The sequence below is a fragment of the Hemitrygon akajei genome, chromosome 8 (genome assembly GCF_048418815.1).
Source record: "Hemitrygon akajei chromosome 8, sHemAka1.3, whole genome shotgun sequence".
Lineage (NCBI taxonomy): Eukaryota > Metazoa > Chordata > Chondrichthyes > Myliobatiformes > Dasyatidae > Hemitrygon > Hemitrygon akajei.
In genome coordinates, this window is record NC_133131.1 from 70,047,636 (window position 1) to 70,069,840 (window position 22,205).

Sequence of the window (22,205 nt, forward strand, 5' to 3'; positions counted from 1 at the left end):
TACTGTAAATTTCCCCTGTTGTAAGTGTATGACAGAAGAACTAGGGGGACCTGGTGGGTAGCTGAGAAAGAGTAGCTAAGAAGAAATAACTGGGCAAATAGGGCCTATGAGAATACTTAAAGCACCAGCACACATTAAATGGGATGGATGGCAGGCTTCCTTCTGCGTCACAATGAAATATGAGATCTGGATTTTGTGTCATAGGCACATGTAGCACAGAGAGAAACCCATTGGACACCCAATTTGTGCTGACCGTTGACCATTCTTTACTGTGATCTTACGCTCATCCCACTTTTATTCTCCCCACGTACTCATCAAGATTTTATCACACATTGACATTAGGGGCAATTTACCTACTAACTCTGCGACATGGAGGAAAACAGAGCACTCGGAGGAAACCCAAGTGGTGACAGGGAGAAAGTGCTAAGTCTACGCAGATAGCACTGGAGAAAAGGGTCACCAATGAAAGTACTATATCCTATTTAGTTGCATCATGGCTTGGTATGTCAACTCTACTGCCCAAAACAGCAGAGAGTTGCGGACACAGCTCAACACATCATGAAAACCTGCCTCCCCTCTACAGACTCTGTCAACACTTCTGACTACCTCAGAAAGCAGCCAGCATAATCACAGAACCCACCCTCCCCAGACATGCTAACCTCGGGTACAATACAAAAGCATGAAAACACACACCAGCAGACTCGAGGACAGTTTCTTTCCCACAGTTATAAAACCCTTGAATGGACCTCTTGTACACTGACGATGAAATCCTGACCTCACAGTCTATGTAATCATGACCCCTGTACCTTATTGTGCTCCTGAACCACACTTTCTCTGTATCTCTAGATTCTGCATTCTGTTGTTGGATCTTACCTTGTATTACCTCAATGCAAATATACTTTGAAATGATCTTAATGGATGGCTTGTATTTCAGTCCAGATGACAATATCAAACCAATACAAATTCTCCAGCACTACAAGGCAACAGCTGTGCCATGGTGGAACAAATACTTCATGCAAGAGCTTTAGAAACAAGTTGTTCCTCCTTTGTGTAATTTACTTCTTCTGTGGTCACACACACACACACACACACACACACACACACACACACACACACACACACACACACACACACACACACACACACACACACACACACACACACACACACACACACACACACACACACACACACACACACACACACACACACACACATCCACCCTGACTGCTCAGCATCGTGTATTCTATTCACTCGTCTCTTCAGGAACAATCTTGCACCACATGAGATATCGAGTAAGTTGATTGCGTAGGGCTGTTTAATACCTTTGTCTTTTGGAGGTTCAACTAATCCTTTAAATTCCACATTTATATGGATCTCCACACCCAGGATGAGGGCCACTTTTAGCAGAATTAGCTGCAGTTGTCGGATACCTGAGGCAAGATAAGTAAAGAACAGAAAATTGGTTATATAGATGAGCTACTTACACTTGGGATCAATCACCTCAGGATTTTTAATAATTGAAACAGGTTCATCTAGTTTTTCACTAATGATTAGGAGATCCTCACTCTTACAGATTAATATATTATGGAGAGACAAAAAAGTATGCCAAATGTATTGTTCGTTTTTACCAGACATATCACTGTCCTGAGTTTCAATCTCCTGTGAACATGAAAAGCAGTGTAACAAGGCAAAATTTCATTCTCTTGATGTCAATTTCATATTTGAATGTGAGTACAGTTGGCCCTCCTTATCTGCAGGCGATTGGTTCCGGGACCCCTCGCGGATACCAAAAACCGCGGATGCTCAAGTCCCTTATTTAACCTGTCTCAGTGCGGTGGTCTTTAGGACCCAGCAGAACCCCGGACTTTATTTAACCTGTCTCAGTGCGGTGGTCTTTAGGACCCAGCAGAACCCCGGACTTTATTTAACCTGTCTCAGTGCGGTGGACATTAAGACCCGGCGGTGCGGCTCTGAATCCGCAGTGTTACTGTTCACAAAAATAATCACCATCACGATTGAAAATAAAGTGGAAGTAATAAAGCAATCTGAAAGAAGTGAAACGCCATCGGTCATTGGAAAAGCATTAGGATATAGTCGGTCAACAATCGGAACAATTTTAGTGGAGTATGTGAAAGGTCCTGCCCTGATGAAAGCTACAATTATTACTAAGCAACGCAGTGGTTTAATTATTGAAATACATATGTTTCTTAAGTGTTTTATTTGCATAGAAAGGTAAAATATATACTATATACAAAGACAAACATTTGTCTAACTGACGCTAAATAATATCGTATGTACCCGTTCCGACTTCGAATCCGACTTAAAGGCGGACTCAGGAACGGTACTCGTTCATAATCCGGGGACTGCCTGTACTTCTAAATCATCTCTAGATTACTTATAATACTGATACAATGTAAATGCTATGTAAATAGTTGTTATACTGTATTGTTTAGGGAATAATGACAAGAAAAAGTAGCCATACATACTCAAACAATGAATTCTGGAGAGAGAACTTCCGGGCTTTTCCCGATCCGCGGTTGGTTGAATCCGTGGATAAGGAGGGCTGACTGTACTCTTGTTTAGTCGTACAGTGCACATCCTCCACAACACTCATCTACTTATACACACACACACACATACACTAATGCACTGACTCTGTGCATACACATAAACACATTTATGCACGGTCTCTAAACTTTTACACACACTAACACACTTATGCACGGTCTCTGAATTTACATACACACACTAACACACTTACGCACAGTCTTGGAACTTATACATACACACACTAATACACTTATGCACTGCCTCTAAACTTACTGATGTGGTCAAGTGAACCAGAGCAGAATTTTCCATAGAACTTCTTGGCTCCAAGAGCTCGCAGGTCATGGATGGTGAATGGCCACAGATGCAGTACGTTGTTCCGCAAAAAATCATCTCTTTTCTCGATGATAATCACTTTGGCCCCAAGAAACGCAAGCTCAATGGCAGTTCGGAGACCACACGGGCCAGCCCCTAAAACCAAACACTGCAACAGCAACCAGAAGTTCAGTGATCCAGTGAAAGAAGAGAGGAAGCTATGTCCAAAATATTTATACGGTCATCAATGCAGAGTGACTAATGGAACTTTGGCCAGGAGATTAATCATGCAGCAATGTGTACAGATTATGTGCCATTAAAATGGCAGTAGATTGCAGATCACCAGTGCCAGAGACCAAATGACTTTCATTAGGGCACTGTAGTACCACGGTGCTTAGCACAATGCTCTACAGTACCAGAGACCCTGGATCAATTCCTGCCGCAGCCTGTAAGGAGTTTGTAAGTTCTCCCTGTGACAACGTGGGTTTCCTCCGGGTGCTCTGGTTTCCTTCCACAGTCCCAAAGATGTACCAGTTGGTAGGTTAAGTGGACATTGTAAATTGCCCTGTGGCTAGGCTAAGGCTAAATCGGAGGGATTGCTGGGTGATACAGCTCAAAAAGCCAGAAGGGCCTATCCCACTGTGTCTCAATAAATAATAATAAAAAAATGACTGTTCAGTGTGCTCAAGTTTCTGGACTGAGACCAGATTAGGAGCAAGCAATGGAAAGAATTCTGAGATCTTCCTGATGGGTGATGAAAGAGTATAAAAACTGGACATCCATAGTAATGATGATAAAGTCCTAAAACTATTAACAAATTGCTTGCTGTAAAATCTGCTGGCACAGGATTAGAAATGGAAGGGCAGAAAAAGGCAATTAAATAACAACTTGCAGTGGCAGTTCTGCATTTATTGTTGCTACTGTGGTAATAAATGAGATTAAGCACAGGCCTTTCAAACCAACCCAACCAATACAACTCAACCTGAGTGAATCCCAAATGGTTAAATGATATTTGTATCCGAAATGGTTAATGTAGCCCATTGATTGCGATAAATAACCAAAAGTAAGGATGAACACACTTGAATGCTAATTCAGTGAGAATACTAGATTCGTAGTCCACAGTCTTGAAACTTTACCATTGACTCCAGCGGCTCCTGAATTAAGTGACCTAGCAATGCATTCAGTTACATCAGTTCTCTGCCAAAAATTCAAAACAGTTTGCTGTAGTTTTGGAAAACTCAGACTATGGCTCTTCCAAGGGAAAATATTATGGATGGGAAATAAATACCAACCCTCAAGTGCTAGTCTCACCTGATAAATAAATAAAAGTGAGAAGTTTTCTTTCTGGTTCTAGAATCTTAAAATGACTGACAGGCGTAATTGAGGAATACGAGTGTCAACACTGCTTTGTTGGGTTATATTCGTGGGTATTCATGTATGGTTGAATGACAGTTAAACTTGAACTTGAAAGCAAACATTTGCACAGCCAGAAATTCGAAATAAAAAACTAAAAATGCTGGATATTCAACAGCTCTGACAGCAGCTATGGCAAGAGAAACAGCAATTTCTGATTGAAGGTCATAGACTTAAAATGTTAACTCTGCTTCTCTTTTCACTGTTGCTGCCTGGCCTGCTGAGATTTTCCCATCACCACAACAGGGATAGAGTTTCCTTTGTCCTTACCTACCACCCCATGAGCCCCTGCAACCAGCACATTCTCAGCAACTTCCGTCATCTTACCACTAAGCACATCTTTCTCTCACCCCCACTCTCTGCTGTCCGCTGTGATCACTCTCTCCGTGATTCCCTTGTCCACGTGCTTCTGCCCACTGACCTCCCTCCTGGGACTTATCTCTGCAAATAGGACATGTGCCACATCTGCCCCTTCACTCTCTCCCTCAGCACCATTCAGGACCCCAATGTCTTCCACCAGAGGCAACACATTATCTGCAGGTCTGTCAGGGTCATCAATTGTATCCAGTATTCCCGGTGTGGCCTCCTTCACATTGGCTTAGAATGGAATACCACTTCGTTGAGCACTCCCACGCTTTGTCCACCACACCAGGTAAGACCACCCATTCCTACCCTAACATCTCAGTCTATGGCCTCCTCTACTGACACAACGAGGTCACTCTCAGCTTGGAGGAGCTCCGGTTAGAGAAATCAATGTCCAGGCCATCTGGGTAGCTTCCAACCAGATGGCATGAGCATTGATTTCTCTAACCAGTCATTTCTCACACCTCCTCCTTTTCCCTTTTCTGTTCTCCATTCTGGCTCCCTTCATACCCCTTTCTTTCTCCTCACTTACACATTATCTCCCTCAGTGTTTCTCCTCCTTCCCTTTCTCCCATGGTCCACTCTCCTCTCCTATCAGATTCCTTCCTCTTCAGTCCTTTACCTTTTCCACTTATCATCTCCCAGCTTCTCACTGCTCCCCACCCATCTACCCCCTCAACTGGAATCACCTATAACCTGCCAGCTTGTAATCCTTCTCCATATCCCTAACTTCTTAGTCTGGCATCTCTCCCCCTTCCTTTCCCGTACTGATGAAGAGTCTCAGCCCAAAACATTGACTGTTTATTCATTTCTATAGATGAGCTGCTGAGTTCCTCCAGCATTTTATGTGTGTTGCTCTGGATTTCCAGCATCTGCAGAATTTCCTGTTTTTATTGAGTTTGCAGTAAAAAAAACCAATGTTTTCTATAATTTCTGCATAAAAAGAGAAAGAGCCCGTGCAGATGGTACAACACTAAATAGACCAAGTATCTGCAAGGAAATGAATCACACGTTCAAGGGCGAAACTGTTTCTCTGTGTCATCAACAGAAACAATATAAGACAATAATAATCTGCAAAGTGGAACCCCAGGGACCGGTGATGCTTTAGTTGCATGGCGAAAATAAAATGGGGTGGGTAGGAAGACATGCACACACCATGGGAGTGCCAGAGGGAAGAGCATTGTTAGGCAGGCACCAGAACATAGGCCATGTACAGGAGGGTATACACCTTCTTAAACAGGCTTGTTGGGATCAAGAGCAAGGGCAGAATGGGAAGACGGAAGGCAACAGATGAACAGAACTAATAAGAAATGGAAGTGGGAAGAAATGACCTAATCAACTTATAACAGAACAAAAGTAAGGCAAATGTAAAAGGTAAAGGTAAATATTGAAAGGAAAGTGGTGCTTGAGCTGAGCATTTCAAATCAGCAAATATTTATAATTTACAGATTAACATTGTCAAGAAAATAGAATCCCAGCAAGCATCTGCACCTTGAGGATACAGAAGGACATAAAACTAAATTTCAGCAAAGCAGCAGTGCTAATCTGTTTTTAAGAGAATTAAATTTAAAAGTTGTGTCTACATTAGGCAACAGAAATACATACATTTTCCAGTCCACCTTTAACAAACAGAGTGACACTTGCCTTTGTGTTGACAGAAGACTCGCCTCTTTCGTAGTCCTGATGTGATGCTCGTTTATCCAGTTTAACCCACAAAGCTTTGGCCTTCCAGTAATTGAGACTGCCTTTGAGCTTGTGGTAGAAGCTGCGATAGTCCCTGGGATCCAGGTGCAGAAGGCTGCACAACTCTTGGAAGAGACTCAGCGTCTCCTTACATGTCTTTCCTTGCAGGAACTTATCAAAGAGACTGTGAGCTTCATTCTCCATCGTGGCAAATGTCCTTCCTCAAGGCTTAAAGATTCCCAGTATTTTCAAGTCAGTGCATCTGTAAGTTGAAATGTAGTAGAGTTTGTATTAGTGAGACCAAATATTCAGGTCCAGTTTGCTCCGATTTCAAGCTGTGACAATGGCTCCCACATGGTAGAAGCAAATGCATTAAACTAGAAGCACTCCCCCCCAACCCCAATACTCTGTTCAAAAGTTCAAAGTATTGCATTAAATATTGAGGGATACTTAAGGATGTCAAAATCTTGCCGATTTGCTAAAATCATGTGAAATACGGGACTTCAGTTATGTAAAAAGACAAGGAGTCCGGGTTACTCTCTTTACAGAACAAGAAATTAAAGGGACATTAACAGATGTTCAAAATTTGAATACAGAGAAACACACTGTCAAATGGTCTGATAATAATGACCTTCATAATCATTTTCAAAAATTTCGGAAGAGAACACAGATAATTATTTTTACACAGCCATTTGTTTGTAATCTGCAGTCCACTGCATAATTAACAGCTGAAGATTGAGTTCTGGCTGGATTTAGGATGATCAGCAATGGTAAATGTGAAACTCAATTGTGCTAAAATCCCAGAGATATACTGGTGAACTGCTTCACCTGCAACACTGATGATTTCAAGGACATTGTACGATTGCAGAAGGAATTTTTTCTCATTCTTTTTCTAATATAGTAAGTAATGTAAACTCAACTTGTGTTTTAAGCCTCTGAGTCACAACATGAAAACATGCCCAACCACTAAGAATTCATGTCCATACATTCCATTCCAGATTCCCTTAACTTCCTGCTGCATCTATCACTCACCTACACAATAAGGGGCATCTCCAGTGGCCAGTTAACCTATGAAGTAGCATATCTTTGAGATGTAGGAGAAAGCCAGAGTATTCTGAGGAAACCAACCCGGTCAGAAAAGAAGGTGCAAAGTCCACTGACAACCACAAATCAGGATTGGTCCCAAATGGCAGCTCTTATTATCTGGTTGAAATAAATATACTTTAAAAGATGGATTTTTTTTAATGTTACTAAATTGTAGAGGCAGATCATAACCCACAGAAGTCCAACACACATAAGACTTGCAAAACAGGGTCTGCCAGCAAAGCTCAGGTGAATCATGAAATGGAGTCATTGTGGGAACGATGGCAACTAGCGGGACCAACCCATCATTGGAACACTGGGAGGAAAGCAAAGGGCAGGACAACGCACACAAGGCGTCATGGAAGACCCCAGTTTGTGACGCTTGTTTGTAAAATTGGACTTGGATGTTTGAAGTCGAGAGAGAGAAAATGCCCCAGTGCATCGGCTTTTCCGCTTTAAAAACTCTCCTCCCTGCACAGGTCTACTGTCATCGTCCGGTATGACAGACAACCACCATGTGCGATCGATTGCGATTGCATGAGTTTATACGTTTCATTACATTAACCTTGGGACAGCAGGATCTCCTTTAACACACTGAACAGGCACTCATACAGCACAGTGTCACCACAGTTGCAGCTGGCACTGGGTTTCTGGAGAGAGGCTCGAAAGCAGTGGGAAATCAGGCTCTTTTGGCAATGAATTCTGGAAGACAACATTCACTGAAAGGTATCATGCCCTCCCTCCAACAACAAAAAAAACGATAAAGTAATGAACATCCATTAAATCCTCTGGACGTCGGTCTAGGTGTATACCCTTCAAGTGTCCTAGAGACATATTCAACGTTCAGACAATTACAGATCTTTTGAAGTCTGGATGCTAGAGTGTTGCAAGGCAATCTCTACGTTTTCTCTCTTATTCGGACCAACTTTTGATTGCAAAGCGAAATTGCACTCAATAGGTTAAACTCCCCCTCCCCGCCCGACGCGTTGATCAACTTAACATTGCCGCTTACAATATAATTTTCGAGTATCATATTTGTAAATAATTATGGCACGAAATATCAAGAACAGAAACGCTCAACCTTTCTTACTAAACAACCTGAATTTATAATTCAGTTTGTGAAAATGAGATATTTTAAAATACTGCTACCACAGGGTTTCAAAGCAGGGTGACTTCCCCAAACCCTAATCTGCTTTGTTCGACCGACCTTTATTTTAATTCATATTTTCGATCAGTATAACAAGTCGTGGGTACAATTCTTATTTGAAAGACTTCCTGTGTGTTTTCCTAAACAGTACCTCTGAAAACATCCTTTCTGGAAAAGGACCCAGTGATTGCTTCTGGCATCTTTGCCCCGAGGTTCCTGGATACCAGGACAAGCATCCATCCGGACCTCCCGCACACTTGGGTGAAATACAAGATCGGTAGGTGACCGGGTCACCACCATGTCTACTCACCCGGCTTTAACCACACCTCGAACGGTTGCAAATCCGATCGGGAGCAGGACTTCCAACAATTTGCAGCCGATTGCATCAAGTCCTGAATGTAGTAGCAATAAAATCTGCGACCTAAAATCCAAATGCTCCCAGCTAACTTTCGCAAATCCGAGTATAAAGTTTCAAAATATTACTCACGATGGGTCTCAAGCAAAATTATTATAGCAGGATACAACTATTTGTTGCAGTGCACCGAACCAGGCGTTGGTGTTGGTAATATTCGGACCTGCAGATGGAAACCCTGCGGAACTGTTCGCTACTGAATCAGAGCTCAGGCGTGATTCGCCCAGACCGGTCATCCATCTGGAGTTTGCCGCAGTACATTATCTGCTAATGCATGCGAACGCTTCTCCATTCATAGTGAAACACGCTGATATTAGCACAACTGTCAATGGGCACTTTGTAAAGAAGTTTAAGGCCTACGTGAAGCCTGATCACAAAGCCATAAGAATGTAGGGACTTTATTTTCCCGCTTTATAAATTCTCGAGGCCTGGATGGCAGTGCTTTTTAATTATAAGTGTGGTTTAGTGATATCAGTTCCGGTCTGGGGTTTGATACTGGAGCTAATGCTGGGGCACCATTCCCTAGAAAATGCCTTTTTAAAAAAAACCATACCAAACATTTTATTTACATTTAGTTACAATACATTACTCTGGTTTCTGGAGACTCATCACCAAAGTTAAACGGGACATAACAGGAATCTTCACAATCCTCGGACAGGGGACCTCCTCTTCAGTAGATGCGGTGTGCAAAGTGCGGATGCTTCAGCGCCTCATTGAAACCATCGTAGAGTAGCTGGGTAGTTCTGTGTCTTCTCCAGAAACTGTCTCATTTCAAACGGACAGAACTCTTGGGAATGAGGTTGTGCCGGACGGGCTGCCATTGGAGGCTCCTAGTAGGTAAAATCTACCCTGGCCGGCTCCGAGCCACTTTCTACACTGCAGGCCCCGGTCAATGCACTCCCCACGACATGGCCCGGCCACCGCCACCCCTGCCGCCGTGCCTGCTACCTGTGTCATCAGGCCCGGCTGCCGGGCTGTGTGCTGTCCACACTCAGTTCAACTTGACTGGCTCTGGAAACAAAGCAACGTTGTAACTGTTCGTAATTGGCGGAGGAACTCCCAGGGCAGTTAGAATTTTAGGGAAAAGGACCAAGTTTGAAAAAAACTGGCTGATGTGTTCCTCTACATTAGAAATGCTGTTATGTACTTCAGTTGGATCGCCTTGAAGTTTTGAAGGATGCAATACAAAGACAATATTTTCTAGGAAAACACTAAAGTGTTTGAGTGAATTACGTTTAGTGGGTGTAGCTAGTGGAGTTACAGTTTGCACGTTCTACGTCTGACTGCGTAAATTGTAGCTCAGCCATTGTACAATGGCCTTTGGATATAGATGATTGACAGAGAGTTGAAGCTGTGGGGGAGATTAAAACGAGTTGGAGTAGGATTTTAAAAAAATTTATTGAGATACAGCGTGGAATTGGCTTACTCAGTAATCAACCGATTTAATCCCAGCCGAATCACAAGACAATTTACAATGACCAATTAACCTGCCAGTCGGTAGGTCCTTGGATTGTGGGAGGAAACCCATACCCTAACAGGGAGAAGGTACAAACTCCTTACAGGCATCGGTGGGAATTGAACGTGGTCGCCCGTACTGTAAAGTGTTGTGCTAACTACTACACGACCGTGCCAGAGAATCTGATGGTTAGCAGAGACTTGGTGAGCCCATTACTCTATTATTAGATTTCTTTTTAAATCTCAGTCATCTCTGGGGATCAATATCTATCATGAGAAGGAGAGGATGATGATTGTCTCTTTAAACTGTTCTTAACTACACAAATAGAGTTACGAATTTATTGCCTGCCAGATATAAAATTTCCTGTTTACTTTCCAACTGACCGCAGTATTCATTCCTGATGACACAAAAGTGTATTGCGTGCGTAGTCCTTTTTTAAGTTTTATTTTTGGTCCATTAGACAAGGTCAAGTTCACCAGTTCCAGATCTCAGTTACACAGCAATATTTTCCCATTTCCCTTTCAGGAGAATGTCTCTCACGTACCAGCCTTCCTTATTTCATTTTCTGCATCAGGAACAATAAATCACCTTAGTCATAAACCCAACCAAGGCACAGCATAATCATAAATGACTAATCTGGGCTAAGTACAGAAATCAGAGTGCTGCACTACAGACGATCTGCCATTAATTTTGAGATGAAGACATTAAACCAGGGCTTTATCTGTTATGCAAAAGCCCTGGCACAATTCAAGGGTAAGAATGGGAGTTCTCTGTCATTATCACTACATTGGATTAATACAGACATCTCATTATCACCGTATTGCACCACGTGACAGTTTACTGTATGTAGATTATGGGTTTGCTGTGTGCAAATTGCACGTCATTAAAACCACAGCTACATTTAAAAGCTGATAAATTGGCAAACAAACAGCAGGTCAAAGTCGAGTTTATTGTGGATAGGGTATGGTGGATATTTACATGAAAAATTGAACAGGTTAGTACTCATTTCTGAAAAAGGGAAGATAGATGATGGCTTGATAATGATCTTTCAAACTGAGGAGTTTTGGAAACACTAGTGCAGATAAACATCAGGAGCCATAAATATAAAATAATCATGAATAAAGCTCTTAATTCAGGAGAAATGTCTTCAGATGATTGTAAAATGGGAGTTTAAAGAGAAGCTACATAAAGAAGTTTCATAGATTGAGTTTGGTGTAGTAGGGCTGGAAGAAGCTTGTGTGAACCATAAGGACCATTTCAGAGCCTTCTGCTTCCCTTTTAGTGGATACTGCCCAACTTGCTGAGTGTTCGAGTTCAATTGTTGTTCAACTGGACATGAATACAGCCAAATGAAAGTGCTCCTCTTGGGCCAAGATGCAGAACACAAAACCAATGGTCATACACAGCACAAAGCACATAGAATACATATAAGATATCAGTAAAATACAGTGACAAAAAATATAGTCCAAGACCCTGAATCCATAGCAATTTCTGTTTTAATTTCAGAATTCTAGCAACAGTTTTTAAAACTTTCTCAGAATAGTTGTATGTTGCATCTTCAATGTAAAAACCTATTCCAGTGTTTTACTAATGTGCATGGTATGGGTGTCACGGGCCGGGGGGGGGCACATTTTGGCCATTCAGAGGGTAATTGTAGAACTTCCTTCTCACTCACTTCAGGCATATTTTATCAATATATTCTCCCCGATATAGTTGCAAAAAAAGCTACTGACACCTATGTTAACCAACACTAAAGGCATGATATTCACAAGTGCCATTGACACATACACATCACAGTTCGGGTTTTGGAGCTATTCTTCAGACCACTGAGAGGTGCAACATTTAATGTAAAAAAATTGCACAGCAGCAAGTTTTTGTCACATTTCTTGGAATTACATCAAAATGCACAAACTGTGGCTACTTGTATACAGCAAGATCTCAATTAACAGCAATGAGATGAAAAGGCAACAATAACTTGGTTACTAAATTGTTCTAATTGAGGAGGGAGTTGTTATTCAGAATATCAGGAAAAACACATAGAACCAAATACCATGGGATCTCTACCTGACCACATTAGCCTTATCTATTCTGTTCTTGGGAAATGGGGTAGATTATTTTCCCCAGTTCTGCACAGCTCTCATCCTTCGCCTCCTTTCCAACAAATTTACAGTGATGATTCTTGATCTTTCATCAAAATGGGAAATTTAACCAGCTTCCATCGTTCTCTTACTGTGGCGTAATTCTTTCTACCTTTCCCTGCCTTAAAGTTTTGATACCAGGCAAAAAGCCAATACTCATTATATTGGTTCACACCTTTTCCTTAATTACACTTCCTCCAACCTAATTGATCGTAAGGACTCCAGTCCATTCTCTAAGTTTCTCCATTTCAGTTCTGATTATGTCCATGTCTGATAATATACAGAGTTTCTGAAGGTGTCAGTGATTCTGATGAGGTACAGAGTTTCTGAAGGTGTCAGTGATTCTGATGAGGTACAGAGTTTCTGAAGGTGTCAGTGATTCTGATGAGGTACAGAGTTTCTGAAGGTGTCAGTGATTCTGATGAGGTACAGAGTTTCTGAAGGTGTCAGTGATTCTGATGAGGTACAGAGTTTCTGACAATGTACAGAGTTTCTGAAGGTGTCAGTGATTCTGATGAGGTACAGAGTTTCTGAAGGTGTCAGTGATTCTGATGAGGTACAGAGTTTCTGACAATGTACAGAGTTTCTGAAGGTGTCAGTGATTCTGATGAGGTACAGTGTTTCTGACAATGTACAGAGTTTCTGAAGGTGTCAGTGATTCTGATGAGGTACAGAGTTTCTGACAATGTACAGAGTTTCTGACAATGTACAGAGTTTCTGACAATGTACAGTGTTTCTGACGAGGTACAGTGTTTCTGACAATGTACAGAGTTTCTGACAATGTACAGTGTTTCTGATGAGGTACAGAGTTTCTGAAGGTGTCAGTGATTCTGATGAGGTACAGAGTTTCTGAAGGTGTCAGTGATTCTGATGAGGTACAGAGTTTCTGAAGGTGTCAGTGATTCTGATGAGGTACAGAGTTTCTGACAATGTACAGTGTTTCTGATGAGGTACAGAGTTTCTGAAGGTGTCAGTGATTCTGATGAGGTACAGAGTTTCTGACAATGTACAGTGTTTCTGATGAGGTACAGAGTTTCTGAAGGTGTCAGTGATTCTGATGAGGTACAGAGTTTCTGAAGTAATCAGTGATTCTGATGAGGTACAGAGTTTCTGACAATGTACAGTGTTTCTGATGAGGTACAGAGTTTCTGAAGGTGTCAGTGTTTCTGATGAGGTACAGAGTTTCTGAAGGTGTCAGTGATTCTGATGAGGTACAGAGTTTCTGAAGGTGTCAGTGTTTCTGATGAGGTACAGAGTTTCTGAAGGTGTCAGTGATTCTGATGAGGTACAGAGTTTCTGAAGGTGTCAGTGTTTCTGATGAGGTACAGAGTTTCTGAAGGTGTCAGTGATTCTGATGAGGTACAGAGTTTCTGAAGGTGTCAGTGTTTCTGATGAGGTACAGAGTTTCTGAAGGTGTCAGTGATTCTGATGAGGTACAGAGTTTCTGACAATGTACAGAGTTTCTGAAGGTGTCAGTGATTCTGATGAGGTACAGAGTTTCTGAAGGTGTCAGTGATTCTGATGAGGTACAGAGTTTCTGAAGGTGTCAGTGATTCTGATGAGGTACAGAGTTTCTGACAATGTACAGAGTTTCTGAAGGTGTCAGTGATTCTGATGAGGTACAGAGTTTCTGAAGGTGTCAGTGATTCTGATGAGGTACAGAGTTTCTGACAATGTACAGAGTTTCTGAAGGTGTCAGTGATTCTGATGAGGTACAGAGTTTCTGAAGGTGTCAGTGATTCTGATGAGGTACAGAGTTTCTGAAGGTGTCAGTGATTCTGATGAGGTACAGAGTTTCTGAAGGTGTCAGTGATTCTGATGAGGTACAGAGTTTCTGACAATGTACAGAGTTTCTGAAGGTGTCAGTGATTCTGATGAGGTACAGAGTTTCTGAAGGTGTCAGTGATTCTGATGAGGTACAGAGTTTCTGAAGGTGTCAGTGATTCTGATGAGGTACAGAGTTTCTGACAATGTACAGAGTTTCTGAAGGTGTCAGTGATTCTGATGAGGTACAGAGTTTCTGAAGGTGTCAGTGATTCTGATGAGGTACAGAGTTTCTGAAGGTGTCAGTGATTCTGATGAGGTACAGAGTTTCTGAAGGTGTCAGTGATTCTGATGAGGTACAGAGTTTCTGACAATGTACAGAGTTTCTGAAGGTGTCAGTGATTCTGATGAGGTACAGAGTTTCTGAAGGTGTCAGTGATTCTGATGAGGTACAGAGTTTCTGAAGGTGTCAGTGATTCTGATGAGGTACAGAGTTTCTGAAGGTGTCAGTGATTCTGATGAGGTACAGAGTTTCTGACAATGTACAGAGTTTCTGAAGGTGTCAGTGATTCTGATGAGGTACAGAGTTTCTGAAGGTGTCAGTGATTCTGATGAGGTACAGAGTTTCTGAAGGTGTCAGTGATTCTGATGAGGTACAGAGTTTCTGAAGGTGTCAGTGATTCTGATGAGGTACAGAGTTTCTGAAGGTGTCAGTGATTCTGATGAGGTACAGAGTTTCTGAAGGTGTCAGTGATTCTGATGAGGTACAGAGTTTCTGAAGGTGTCAGTGATTCTGATGAGGTACAGAGTTTCTGACAATGTACAGAGTTTCTGAAGGTGTCAGTGATTCTGATGAGGTACAGAGTTTCTGAAGGTGTCAGTGATTCTGATGAGGTACAGAGTTTCTGAAGGTGTCAGTGATTCTGATGAGGTACAGAGTTTCTGAAGGTGTCAGTGATTCTGATGAGGTACAGAGTTTCTGAAGGTGTCAGTGATTCTGATGAGGTACAGAGTTTCTGAAGGTGTCAGTGATTCTGATGAGGTACAGAGTTTCTGAAGGTGTCAGTGATTCTGATGAGGTACAGAGTTTCTGAAGGTGTCAGTGATTCTGATGAGGTACAGAGTTTCTGAAGGTGTCAGTGATTCTGATGAGGTACAGAGTTTCTGAAGGTGTCAGTGATTCTGATGAGGTACAGAGTTTCTGACAATGTACAGAGTTTCTGAAGGTGTCAGTGATTCTGATGAGGTACAGAGTTTCTGAAGGTGTCAGTGATTCTGATGAGGTACAGAGTTTCTGAAGGTGTCAGTGATTCTGATGAGGTACAGAGTTTCTGAAGGTGTCAGTGATTCTGATGAGGTACAGAGTTTCTGAAGGTGTCAGTGATTCTGATGAGGTACAGAGTTTCTGAAGGTGTCAGTGATTCTGATGAGGTACAGAGTTTCTGACAATGTACAGAGTTTCTGAAGGTGTCAGTGATTCTGATGAGGTACAGAGTTTCTGAAGGTGTCAGTGATTCTGATGAGGTACAGAGTTTCTGAAGGTGTCAGTGATTCTGATGAGGTACAGAGTTTCTGAAGGTGTCAGTGATTCTGATGAGGTACAGAGTTTCTGAAGGTGTCAGTGATTCTGATGAGGTACAGAGTTTCTGAAGGTGTCAGTGATTCTGATGAGGTACAGAGTTTCTGAAGGTGTCAGTGATTCTGATGAGGTACAGAATTTCTGAAGGTGTCAGTGATTCTGATGAGGTACAGAGTTTCTGAAGGTGTCAGTGATTCTGATGAGGTACAGAGTTTCTGAAGGTGTCAGTGATTCTGATGAGGTACAGAGTTTCTGACAATGTACAGAGTTTCTGAAGGTGTCAGTGATTCTGATGAGGTACAGTGTTTCTGACAATGTACAGTGTTTCTGAAGGTGTCAGTGATTCTGATGAGGTACAGAGTTTCTGAAGGTGTCAGTGATTCTGATGAGGTACAGAGTTTCTGACAATGTACAGAGTTTCTGACAATGTACAGTGTTTCTGATGAGGTACAGAGTTTCTGAAGGTGTCAGTGATTCTGATGAGGTACAGAGTTTCTGAAGGTGTCAGTGATTCTGATGAGGTACAGAGTTTCTGAAGGTGTCAGTGATTCTGATGAGGTACAGAGTTTTTGATGTTTCTGAGAGTGGTGGGTGCATGGAATGCACTGTTGGCAACGGTGGTGGAAGCGGATACAATTGGGTCTTTTCAGAGCCTCTTAGATGGAGCTTAGAAAAATAGAGGGCTATGCGCTAGGGAAATTCTAGGCAGTTTCTAGAGTAGGTTACATAGTCAGCACAACAGGTAGGGCCTGTAATGTGTTGTAGATCTCTATGTTCTATGATGTACGGTGTTTCTGAGGATGTACAGTGTTTCTGATGAGCAGCCAAAGATTTTGCTCCACCATGTTTTATTTCTCTTTCATCTTCTGTAATTATTGTTCTCACCCGTCTAATTCCTCACAGGTCCTTGAGCTATTTCTACCATTCCTTACAACTGAAACATTGCATGGAACCACCATCAAACAGACGTGTCCCTCTCTTTTCCTGTCCCGATTTCAAAGAACCATTTCTTCCATATCCTGGTACACACCCTAATCCCTGCCAGAACAGCTCACCTTCCTAGCATATCCTAACATGCAAATGATTAAAATAGAACACCTGTCATGAGAACTCCTCCATCTACAATGTCCTGAGCCTCAATAAAATCTTGAGTTGTAAGAACTGGCAATTTAGTTTAAAATATTCACTGCTTGGGATATGATCCCAAGCTGGTGAGACTGCTTTGGAAAACACACTCATTCTTGTTGGGTTGCTACACTGCTCTGGTGAAACTCAACAGAAGTTTAGAAAATAAGATACCTTTCCTTGGATCAGATATTGTACAAATTTCCAAATTCGAAATGAGTTCAACAAATTAATATCATACCTACAGCTCCTATTGTTTTGGACAGAAGCTGTTAATAATAAATTTGGTAAAGCCCGCCCCATCACTGAGCACATCTACACGAGGCATTGTTGCAGGAAAGCAGCATCCATGATCAGGGACTCCCACCACACAGTTATTACCCCTCAACCATCAGGCTTTTGAACCAAAGGGAATAACTTCACTTGCCCCATCATTGAAATGTTCCCACGACCTATGGACTCACTTTCAAGGACTCTCCATCTCATGTTTTTGCTATTTATTGCTTATTTATTATTATTATTACTTATTTCTTCTTGTATTTGCACAGTTTGTTGTCTTTTGCACACTGGTTAAACACCCAGTGGCACAGTCTTTCATTGATTATGTTATGATTATTATTCTATTATGGATTTATTGAGTGTCCTGACAATAAAATGAATCTTAGGGTTGTACATAATGACATTTGTACTTCGATAATAAACTTAATTTGATGTTTGTTCCCATTTATGTTTGCCAAGGACACTTTTATTTGTGACTTGTCTTATTATTTCCATTTGCATTTTCGTCACTCTGCCATTGTGTCTTTCCAATTTCTAGTGACCTTTCATTGTGTTCTCCCGTCCCCTTTCCCATGCACCTTAAAACTTTCTTTATCTCTTACATTTCCTATTCCAGGTATTTGGCCTGATTTATTAACTCTGTTTGTCTTTGCTGACCCACTACCCACTTTCTGTTTAACTTTAGATTGTTCTTTCCACATTTCTAAACAATGTCAAGGAGGCCAAACAGCCCGTTAAGTCTATGCCAGCTCACAGGGTAATCCCATTCCCCCACAAATTTTACTCAAAACTCATTCTCCCCACATTCCCATCAATTCCGCTTTCCCCCCCACCCCCATCCAGCTCGATTCTATTACTTACACACACTAGGGGTAATTTACCATGCCCATCTATCTGACCAACTCACATACCTTTGAGATGTTGGAGGAAACATGAGCATGCACTCAAAGGAAACGCGGTCACAGAGACAATGTACAAACCCCTCCATTCAGACCAGAGATCACAGTACGTATATTCCTTCTACGGTTAGACCGGAAGTGAATAAAATACCCTGTGTATGGTCTCACTAAACATGGAGTTAACTAAACATGGAACATGGAGTTAAATGTGCAGAAAGAATAAGTAAATTTAGGAAGGACAACAAAATTCTAGGGGCGTATAGCCCGATGGGAGTTCGGGGAGCTGGGTTAAGCACAATAGGCAGCAATTCAAACAGAGAGAGGAGAAATGGGCTAAAAATTCTATATCTGAATGCACGAAGTGTCAGAAATAAGGCGGATGAGCTTGAAGCTCAGGTGCGAATGGGTAACTATGATGTTGTTGGGATAACGGAGACATGGCTGCAGGGAGATCAGACCTGGGAAATGAATGTACAAGGGTATACGTGCTATCGTAGGGACAGAAATGTGGGCAGAGGGGGTGGGGTGGCCCTGTTGGTGAGGAATGAGATTCAGTCCTTTGCAAGGGGGGACATAGGATCAGGAGAAGTAGAGTCTGTGTGGATAGAACTGAGGAACAGTAAGGGCAAAAGGACCCTAATGGGTGTTGTCTACAGGCCACCAAACAGTAGCATGGATATTGGGTGCAAGTTGAATAGGGAGTTAACACTGGCATGTGGCAAAGGTAATGTCGCAGTAGTTATGGGGGATTTCAACATGCAGGTGAATTGGGAGAATCAGGTTGGTGCTGGACCCCAGGATAGGGAGTTTGTAGAGTGCCTACGGGATGCATTCTTGGAACAGCTTGTACGAGAGCCAACCAGGGACAAGGCTATTCTGGATTTAGTGTTATGTAATGAACAGGATTTGATAAGCGATCTTGAAGTAAAGGAGCCATTAGGAGGTAGTGATCATAATATGATAAGTTTTTATCTGCAATTTGAGAAGGATAAGGGAAGCTCGGAGGTGTCAGTGTTGCATTTGAACAGGGGAAACTATGGAGCCATGAGGGAGGAGCTGGCCAAAGTTGACTGGATGGATATCCTAGCAGAAAAAGCAGTGGAACAGCAATGGCAGGTATTCTTGGGAATAATGCACAAGGTGTAAAATCAGTTCATCCCCCGGAGAAGGAAGGATTCAAAGGGGGGGAAAGGGGCCACAGTGGTTGACAAAGGAAGTCAGAGATTGCATAGCATTTAAAAAAAAGGAAGTATGACAGAGCTAAGGTGAGTGGGAGGACAGATGATTGGGAAATTTTTAAGGAACAACAGAACTTAACTAAAAAGGCAATACGGGGAGAAAAAATGAGATACGAACGCAAGCTAGCCAGGAATATAAAGGAGGATAGCAAAAGCTTTTTTAGGTATGTGAAGAGAAAGAAGATAGTTAAGAACAATGTAGGGCCCTTGAAGAATGAATTGGGTGAAATTGTTATGGGAAACAGAGAAATGGCAGAAGAATTTAATAAGTACTTTAGATCTGTCTTCACTAAGGAAGACACAAGCAATCTCCCAGATGTATGGATGGGCCAAGGACATAGGGTAACAGAGGAAATGAAACAGATTGACATTAGGAAGGAAACGGTGATGAGTAGACTGATGGGACTGAAGGCTGACAAATCCCCAGGTCCAGATGGTCGGCATCCTAGGGTACTAAAGGAGGTGGCCCTGGAAATTGCGGATGCATTGGTAATCATTTTCCAATGTTCCTTAGATTCAGGATCAGTTCCTGAGGATTGGAGAATGGCTAATGTTATACCACTTTTTAAGAAAGGAGGGAGGGAGAAAACAGAGAACTATCGACCTGTCAGTAGTGGGGAAGATGCTAGAGTCCATTATTAAAGATGAAATAGTGGCATATCTAGATAGCAGTGATAGGATTGGGCCAAGCCAGCATGGATTTACCATGCTTGACTAATCTGTTGGAGTTTTTCGAGGATGTAACCAGGAAGTTAGACGGGGGAGATCCAGTGGATGTAGTGTACCTCGATTTTCAGAAGGCATTTGATAAGGTCCCACATAGGAGATTGGTGGGTAAAATCAAAGCTCAGGGCATTGGGGGGAAGACATTGACATGGATAGAAAACTGGTTGGCAGATAGAAAGCAAAAGGTAGCGGTGAATGGGTGTTTCTCTGAATGGCAGGTGGTGACTGGTGGGGTGCCACAGGGCTCGGTATTGGGACCACAGCTGTTTACGATTTACGTCAACGATTTAGATGAAGGCATTGAGAATAACATCAGCAAATTTGCTGATGATACTAAGCTGGGTGGCAGTGTGACATGTGATGAGGATGTTAGGAGAATTCAGGGTGACTTGGATAGGCTGGGTGAGTGGGCAGATACTTGGCAGATGACGTTTAATGTGAATAAGTGTGAGGTTATCCACTTTGGGAGTAAGAACAGGAAGGCAGATTATTATCTGAACGGTGTAGAGTTAGGTAAGGTTCTAGGACTCCTTGTTCATCAGTCACTGAAGGTGAATGAGCAAGTACAGCAGGCAGTGAAGAAGGCTAATGGAATGTTGGCCTTTATTACAAAGGGAATTGAGTACAAGAGCAAGGAAATCCTCTTGCATTTGTACAGAGCCCTGGTGAGACCACACCTTGAGTATTGTGTACAGTTTTGGTCTCCAGGGTTAAGGAAGGACATCCTGGCTGTAGAGGAAGTGCAGCGTAGATTCACAAGGTTAATTCCTGGGATGTCTGGACTGTCTTACACAGAGAGGTTAGAGAGACTGGGCTTGTACACGCTGGAATTAAGGAGATTGAGAGGGGATCTGATTGAAACATATAAGATTATTAAGGGATTGGACAAGATAGAGGCAGGAAATATGTTCCAGATGCTGGGAGAGTCCAGTACCACATGGCATGGTTTGAGAATAAGGGGTAGGTCATTTAGGACAGAGTTAAGGAAAAACTTCTTCTCCCAGAGAGTTGTGGGGGTCTGGAATGCACTGCCTCGGAAGGTAGTGGAGGCCAATTCTCTGGATGCTTTCAAGAAGGAGCTAGATATGTATCTTATGGATAGGGGAATCAAGGGATATGGGGACAAGGCAGGAACCAGGTATTGATAGTAGATGATCAGCCATGATCTCAAAATGGCGGTGCAGGCTAGAAGGGCTGAATAGTCTACTTCTGCACCTATTGTCTATTGTCTAAAGCCCTGCAGGACATTGCAGTCCTGTACTGTGACGAAGGCTAACATGCCACACGCTTTCTTAACTGCTTGATGCACCCATAGGTTTGCTTTCACTGTACATCAACATGTCTCAATTTCTACATCAAATTTTCTAACCCATCACCATTTAATAATACACTGTCTTTCTAAAGAACCCAGGTGAGTGACACTGTGAAATAGCAGTTTTGCTGGCTCTATCTCTGGGCACCCCTTTACTTTGTAAGTATCATATTTTAAGTTCTTTATTAAAGGTTGTGTTTCAACTACCTCCTGGATATTGGGACTGCTGCATTTCCCACAAATAACTCTGAGGCATGCTGACATTTTCCTAGTCACCCACCTTACTAAGATATATGCTAGGACGTGCTGGGACACATCATCAGTGATGTGACCTGGGATCATCGGGTGTTTTCAACATCAGACACTCTTAACCAGACAACTCAGACAGGGTTGATCAGACCCGGCTCGTGTCCCAGCAGCATTGGTTCATGGGTCACACCTCTTGATCCACAGCATCTGGAGGCTTGCTCAGTCGCCTCTGAGACAGTCCTGATGATTCTTCTCTTTGTAGCTCCTGTAATGCCAGGGAGAGAGTAGGTTCTGTAGAGCGAGCAGCCAGCAAATCCTCAACACCTGACTTCTATAGGCTCACATTGTGCCCTCCACCCTGTCTCTGGCACTGCTCTACCAGCTCCTGTTTTTTGGCCATCTTACGTAACTTTGACTCAAATCCAGAATGTTCATGTAAATAGTGTTTTTACCGGGGGAAATTCCCAACCTTTA

The 22,205-nt window shown here is 42.3% G+C and overlaps 1 protein-coding gene across 10 annotated transcripts in view; it reads right to left on the minus strand.

The window, feature by feature from the left end:
• LOC140731965 (F-actin-monooxygenase mical1-like) overlaps positions 1-22,205 on the minus strand; it is a 257,596-nt gene that overhangs the window by 95,788 nt on the left and 139,603 nt on the right. For 9 of the 10 annotated variants that reach the window (XM_073053995.1, XM_073054003.1, XM_073054001.1 and 6 more), the window contains 3 exons: positions 6,286-6,586; positions 2,827-3,034; positions 1,326-1,433 (listed from right to left, as the gene is read on the minus strand). In XM_073053995.1, coding sequence (XP_072910096.1) covers positions 1,326-1,433; positions 2,827-3,034; positions 6,286-6,528 — 559 coding nt within the window. In that variant the 5' untranslated portion in view covers positions 6,529-6,586. Of the gene's footprint in view, positions 1-1,325; positions 1,434-2,826; positions 3,035-6,285; positions 6,587-21,762; positions 21,878-22,205 lie in introns of those variants that run through there. The other variant, XM_073053998.1, reaches the window with a different exon arrangement.